Source organism: Microtus ochrogaster, chromosome 1 (genome assembly GCF_000317375.1).
Source record: "Microtus ochrogaster isolate Prairie Vole_2 chromosome 1, MicOch1.0, whole genome shotgun sequence".
Lineage (NCBI taxonomy): Eukaryota > Metazoa > Chordata > Mammalia > Rodentia > Cricetidae > Microtus > Microtus ochrogaster.
The window spans coordinates 50246611-50254491 of NC_022009.1; the positions used below are offsets into that span (position 1 = coordinate 50246611).

Consider the following 7881-nt stretch of genomic DNA (forward strand, 5'->3'; position numbering starts at 1 on the left):
TTAGTGGTCAGTTGGAATGGGGCAAGGGGCATAGGTGGTTTTTCCTTTCCCAGCACAGATGTATGGCAACAGATTTCCTGTTAATTGATGTCCTGTCTTATCCTATTCTATAGATATAGATAGCCTGCTTTACAGCCAGGAACCCTGACCTCACTCTGTACTTACATTTGTTCGTCAAAAAGCCTTGTGAAATGACATTACCGCAGCTAAGCTGGGATCTTTCATAGGAGGCATTGTTTCTTTTGTGAACTGCTGATATTCTAAGTTTGGCACATATGCTGGCTATAGGCATCCTGTTTCCCCAAGCAGGCGGGATGTTCTCATGAGAGCATGCCAGCTGCGGGTTCTGGGGGGGGTGTTCAGAGGGTCTTTCACAGGGTAATAAAAATTCTCAAATATAAACAAAAACTTGACAATTAGCCTAGGATAGTAAACCTTCCTCTAACATACCTGCAAAATATAAAATGTAATTTCACTGATTCAGTCAGTGTCAATCTAGATGTTGTGACAAAGACAATCCAATTTCAGAAAGCAAGCAAATGAGCAACCAGGGCTGCTGATGAACAGGACTGGGCCTCTTATATTCCCAGGTTGGAATCCCATTGCTCTTCCCCCAATGCTATCTATGGAGAAGCCCAATTTGTTGCCAAAGTAGCAAATTCTATACCCTCTGGATTCCACAGCTTGACAATCTTTAATCCTAAAAGAGTAAGAAATTATATAGCTACTGCCAATAGCAATTCATGACCACAATGTATCAATAATTAAAAACATACAATTTGATTTCATAGAACAGCTTTAAGAACCTAAACCAACATCTATAGTGACCCCTTCCAACAAACTGCTCTTGCTTCTTTGTAGGAAATCAAACTGTACTATGAAAGGGGCTTTTGTTTGACCAAATGCTGTTGATTTGCATTATACTGACATGATGATAGCTTTTTTCCCAGCTACTCCAACAACAGTTCCAGTCCCTAAGGTTTAAGAGATGTTTATATCAGAATGTATTGCTACAGAGTTGGTCCTATTCTGCTTTATAAGAAAGAATCATGACAGTGGAGGTGGTAACTGGTAAACATCTAGTCAAGTTATGGCCTGCTATGAATCAGCATCACTTCCTTCCCAGCAGTCCTTTTGAAAAGGTGACAGACCTTAAAAAACTGATTTGACAGACAAAGGGACACTCCTAGTGATTATTTCTCAGCAAGTCTCCAGGCTAATGATCTCTGTCATCTCAGACTCAGGGCAGTTTCCTGCTTCTCCAGGGTTTCTGACACACTCAGGATGTGGTTGCAATACTGTGTCTAGAACAGTAATAGACTGCAGAGTCCTCAGATGTCAGGCTGCTGAGTTCCATGTAGGCTGTGCTGGAGGATTTGTCTGCAGTCAATGTGGCCTTGCCCTGGAACTTCTGAGCATATTTAGTTTCACCATCTGATGGATCAATCCTTCCAATCCACTCCAGTCCCTGCCCAGGCTTCTGCTTCACCCAGTGCATATAGTAGCTAGTGAAGGTGTATCCTGAAGTCTTGCAAGACATCTTCACTGAAGCCCCAGGCTTCACCAGCTCAGCCCCAGACTGTAACAGCTGGATCTGTGAGTTCACACCTGCAGAGAGAAAGGCAAAGTGGATGCCATTGTCATGGAGAGTGTGAAAATCTGTATTTAGGGACAGTGTTACCTGTAACTGCTGCCAATAGGAAGAGGACAATATAGCTCCATCTCATGGTGAGGATCTTGTGTGCTCAGTGACTATGGAGAGGACACTGTTCATATGATGTTATGGTGTGTGTGCATCCCTATATTTACCACCATAAGCTCATGTGATTTGCATATTCATGAGCAGGGACTTCTTAGATAAATACCTAGTCCAGTTGGAGAAAAAGAAGGTACAGGGCACCTGGGTCAGGTAGCAAGATGCTGAGGTTCAAATCCTAATCCTTTCTGGGGAAATGATCTCATACTTCTTCCCTGAGACCTGTGCAGACCTTCTGTAAATAACATCAGGGCCTAAGATCTCAATTGATTCAGGCCTGGAACAGTTACTCGCCTTGACACAAGGTTATCAGATTGTTTATCAGGTGATTGTGATTATGAAGATGATGGCCATTAGTAATTACAAAACCTGATAAATTTGCAGAATTTGTAGCATCCTTTCAGATACATACAATTTATATTTGTCTTTGCACCTTGTTAAATATAAAATAAATAAAAATTGACATAAATGATCAAAAGGGAACATACCATAGAAACATTTGTATATCAAAGTTTACTACATCACTTTCTCTAATAACTGAATTATAGAAACAAATATAATTGTAAACAGATGATTCCAGCAAGAAAATGTGTTTATATATGCAATACAACAGAAATATTTTATCTAAAAAAAAATAAAGAAATGGCATCACTCTCAGGAAATTCAATGCAACTATAGATAGCTATATTAGTTGAAGACCCACTTAGGAATGTAGACATTATAAGAGTATTTCATTATTAGTTTTTAGATTTTGTGACAAAACATTTATATATGTCAATACATAAAAATGTTTAAAAGAAACTGTCTAGAATAATAAGTAGAAAAACAGGTGGGTCAAGAAATAAAAGAATAGAGATTTTCAGGAAATTTACACAGTCTACAATATCATTTTGAGTGAAAATTCTAAACCTATATTAAAATAGTTACAGTTTTCAAGATGACTTTGCTTATTCTTAATTATTGATGTATGCTATGTTTTATGATCAAATCTACCATAAATATGTCCCTCTTGCCCTACTTGCGACCTTCCAATTAATCCCTTTCCCATGTTCCTGACCTCTTTTCCTCATTAACACAGTGAGTCCAATCAGTGCTATATGCACACATAGAGGTGGGGTCATTCACAAGTACATAGAGATCCTACAGAAACCGTACAAGAAAAGTGATTATAATTTCCTCATCATTCTTGGAAAGTAAATAGACTTCCACATTTGTGTGGGCCTTCATGAGTCCCTCTCCATCATGTTGTAATATTTTAAAATATTATTGCAGCTTATTTAATGATGAGAGCAGTGCACACATGCACCCAGGTTGATACATTTACCCCTGGGGCAATTTAAAAAATTAAATTTTTGTATTCTACATTGTGGTTGCAAGCAATCAAAATAGTATTGTCAAGACTGCCAGTAGACACCTTTACATGCTCAGCAATTTCACAGGCTCAGTCTGTCTTCGTGTATGGCTCAATTTGTTCATGTCTTATGCTGGAAACTATAGTGAGTGTTAGTTCATACGTGCAATGGTCAAGTCAAGTATTAACATTAGAATTCCATGAGTTTCTGCCCTATATTCTGGATCTTACATTCTTTCCAGGGCCACTTTGTGATGGTCATTGTACTTTAGGTGGGAGGTTAAATGACTCGTCTGAGATTATGTACTCAAACATTCATTTTCAGCACTTTGAGTAGTCATGAATGTCTGCATTAATCATGACTCAGCACAGAAGGAATTCTGGGATCAAGGCTGAAAGCAGCATTGATTTATTGGAAATAGACATAGATATTTGTAAGACAGTTTAACAATATGACCATACAAGTAGGATCTACTAGGTAAGTAGTATGTCATCTCCAGTCATGGATATTTTTTAACATGTTTACCAAGGATGAATACTTTCCTATGAATCTGACCACAAATCCAAGTAGAAAGTAGTTCATTATTACATAACTATTAGGCACTAGTGGATACATCTTAGTTGAAGTCTGATATTGTAGATCATGAGGTCTGCTACTTGTAAGATTACTGATGCCTTTTCTCTTCCTTCAGGCTGTTAGCACATTTCTGCACTAGAAAGCTTACCAAGCAGGGAGACTATCCTGTTCAGTTATATGTTGATTTCTCTATGCCCTACAACTAAAGTCCTCAACTGATAGTGAAATGTAGATTGAATCAACTTTGTTGTTCTCTTTTTACCTGAGAATGATTATAAATAAGAAAACAAAGTAGAGCAAATGCAGGTATGTGCTGGGGAAAGATTGTTTACAGGTTGATTAAGAATAAATTAGTGTAGTTACATGAATGAATTTGTGTTCAGATTTGGTATGGTTTTATAGATCTGTTGATACAGTATTGTTGTCAAATATTATATTTTAAAAAAATTGTATGAAAACTAGTGATATGTAGATAAACTTGTCATTCAGTTATTAGCATTGCCCCTGCAGTTTTCCTGATCATGTTCTGTGGATATAAAAGATAAGATGCTTCCAAAAATATGAGTTAGACAGCTCATGAATGAGATTTGTAGACCATGATGTCTGCTAATGAATAAGGTGATTGATGTCTTTTCTTTCCCTTCTGGATGCCTTACTCCTTGCTACACAAGAAAAATTACCCAGCAGGGAGAATTTTCTGTTCAGTACAAAGTTGTTTTTTAATTAACTAATGAGTATTTGAACACAGATAGCTGCATGGGTGAACTGTTCTGCTCCCAGAAACCAAGAGTTATTAATGAACACCTCTGTATGGGCACAAGACAGCTCTCTATGATTTAATAATCAGGAAGGCCCCACAGGTGTTGAGAACAGTATGAGGTATTGCCAATGTTCTTATTTGTCTACATTAGCTCAATAGGTAGACCTTGTTTCTGAGAAAGAATTTAAAATATGAATAAATTTTAATAGGTAAAAGTGGTGAATAACTCCAAAGAAAGAGTGTCTTCCAGACACCACAGGACTGATGCACATGTGAAGTCACAGAGACAGGTAAACATGCCGAGTGCATAGAGTATATCCTAATGGGCTCCCAATGTTCAGAGAAGAACCCAGACACAGGCTTTCATTCCTTACCCAAGAAGTTCTATAATTGATGCTTCCTTGCAAAGGAAATGTTTGTTTTCTCTGTTGAAGTATTATTGGGTGTACTTACTTCACTCAGGACTAGACACAAGTCTTTCAGTAGATGGCTAACACAGAATAAATGCAATATTTTACAGATATTTTCTCTGATTTCACATTGTACATTATTTCTTCAGTCTTACTCTTTACCTAAATAACATTTCTTCATTTTGAGTGCTGTTATGGGTTATATGTATCTAAGTTCCTGTTTTTATTCTTACATAAATGTTTTTTATTTTAACTTTTCTTTTTTCACTGTTTGCTTTATACAGAGAAGGATAGGGTGTGAATTTGAAGAGGGGATTCACTAATCAGAATATATTGTACATTTTTTTTTCCAAAACTGTATAAAGTAAATAAAACTGAATGAAATTTTAAAAGAATATACAAACTTGTATGGAGTTTGGAAAGGAAACTATTGTGTATGAACATGGAAACATCATATGTCAGTCACAGCTGGTGCAGGTCAGTTAATAGACTTTAAGAAAGGAAACCACAGAGGATACAGAATTTCCTCCACACTTCATCCCATCTCTCTAATGGAATTCTTAGCTTCATTGTGCCCCCTGCTGGTCCTTTGCTCCTTTGCAAGTTGATTTGTCATGGCTTGCACTGAATTTGCACAGTCTATTTTAATTTTTAAATAGGCGTTAAATATAGAGTTCAGCTGCATATGTAATTGGGTTTTGATTAAACTGGAGATGCTGAATAGACATTTTAGAAATTGATTTTAGATTATGCCTATATAATTATCAATGTCCCTCTCAAAACTAGGTTTCACCCTGGTGACAGTTGTACGTATCCAACTCTAGCAATTCCCCCTTGGTGGCCACAGGAAAGAGCAGAATATTGGCTGCCTTCCTTATTCTACACCTGGTGCAGAGCACCTGAAGTTAGAGAATCACAAAGTCTGAGTTTAGTTCATGCTCTCACCTGTTTCCAGACACAAGAGCCAACAGAACAGGAGGCACCTGTTGTACCTACAGATCAGTTAACAACTTCAGAAAAACATATTAAGAAGGAGTTAGAAATATAGTGAATGTGTTGGTAGACATTCCTGGCTGATCAGATTTTACAGTCTACCATATCTTTAACACATCTCCCACAAATTTTCTTCCCTTGATGACCCACATAGTAATTAGGCAAGTGCTCTAGAAATTTTGAGAGGGCCATGCTTCTACTAATTTAACTGCATGATAGAAGCTTGCAACTTAATGCAAATTACTGTATCTCTCCAAACAACCCAATTCTACTTATTCCCATACCCTGGAATAACGTTGAGCTTTTTCATCAAAAGCAGTCTCCCAGAGGGCTGTCTCCATTCTTCTTTAAGGTCACTTACCCAGCTTCCTTTCAATACTTCTTCCACTTTGACTTCAAGAAATGTTAGATAATAGACCAAGATGGATAAGAGAACACTCATAGAATGTACACCATGACTCAGTCTGTTTAAGAAGCTGCAGTTTTGACAGGGCTCATAAGTATGGTTCCATTCTACCTTGATTCAGTTATGATCAATAGTCAAATACCAGATATGGATAATATCCAGACCTGGTATTTCAGGTACGAAAATGGAGACCTGGTTGGACCATATCTGGCAAAGAATGTATTAGTAAAGCTTTTTAGGAGATGAATATTTTCACTGATGAAAAATCTTTTGGAATGTGCCAAAAAGATGAGATAAGCTAACAGCAATGTATAAGATTTTGCATGCATATATGATTAAATATCAGAAATGGACATTTGCAGAATTAAGCAGAAATATGTGGTGTCAAAAGTGAGACTATTCACATATGTTTTAGCTCTAACTTCAGGATCACAAATCATATGGACCTAATGTTGCAGGATAGAGAAATCTGGGACCAGTCCAATGTGTGGCTTTTCTTCAATCACAAGTCAGAATTTATATAATGTCCTCTGGGCTGTTGGAACACTGAGAAACACCCTGAGGACAAGATTCTCTTTTCATGTAGAAGAGCAGTTATCCCTACAATCCAGGGTACTACAGGAGGTGGTGGGGCTCCCCTTGGATTTCAGCATCTCTGCTCTCCTGGGTAATGTGCATGATGGTGTGCTTCATAGCCCAGTATCATGGGATGCTAGAGGCTATCATGAGTGATAATGTGAAGGAATTTTGGCAGATTAAGTGATATTGATTTACAAAGATATTTTTCCTCATCACTGGATTCATGCACTAAAGCCTTGACATAGTGACATCATAAAAAGATGGCATTGTTTTTTTCCTAAGTTAAACTAATGTGAGGATCACAGCACAGGCTGAGCTTCGGCAATGTGTGTTGACCTGAGCAAAGGTTTCTATAAAATACATGCACACATTGATGTCTAGCATTCTCACTTACACTTTACTGTGGGGATTTTTTCAGGCTTCTCGGCTTGGGCTCACTTTCACTGATCAGAATGTTCAGCAGTTTCCTTTGTCACTGTGCTAGTATTGATGCTTGTAATCAGTGCTGAAGGGCCTGACCACCATTTGTACTATTCATGAGATGCTTTCTGAAGGGGATTGTATCTGGAACCTAGTTCTGATCTCCTCTCTCTGATTTGTTCACAAATTGATACATCATGATTTCCTCAGCGGTCAGATACCTCAGGTGCAGGACAAAAAATTTGTATATGTCTGTAGAGAGCTGTACAATGTCCTCTATCAAAAGCTATAAACAAGATCTTTAGCTTACTCATCTTGGAAAAATTACTAATTTCATGAATCAGCATCAGCAAGAACAAGAAAGTTGTTGTCTTTGGCAAATAGTGATATCTTGAACCTTCTCAACTGAAGAATTATGATCCAATTCACTCATGGTAAATCACTCACGTTGCACTATTTTATAGATAGAGTAAATAATTGCACATTATTGCATAGGAAAGTGAGAACATTGATATGAATGAGTAAACACTGATCCATCTCAGGTCTAGGTAACTCTTAGAAGCTGATACACTTTTTTTTGTTTGTTTGTTTGTTTTTTTTATTTATTTAAAAAAGAAAACAATCTTTTT

At 37.3% G+C, this 7881-nt stretch overlaps 2 gene segments (V, D, J or C); both read right to left on the bottom strand.

Moving 5' to 3' along the window:
• Nucleotides 1-1279: 1279 nt before the first annotated feature.
• On the bottom strand, nt 1280-1733 carry LOC101987917. The segment is given in 2 exon segments: nt 1280-1608; nt 1682-1733. Coding segments are annotated over 2 exon segments (375 nt in total).
• A 4000-nt stretch (nt 1734-5733) lies between these two features.
• LOC101988180 overlaps nt 5734-7881 on the bottom strand; it is a 10918-nt gene continuing 8770 nt past the window's right edge. The window contains 1 exon segment of the V gene segment in view: nt 5734-5753. Within this exon segment, the coding sequence occupies nt 5734-5753 (20 nt within the window).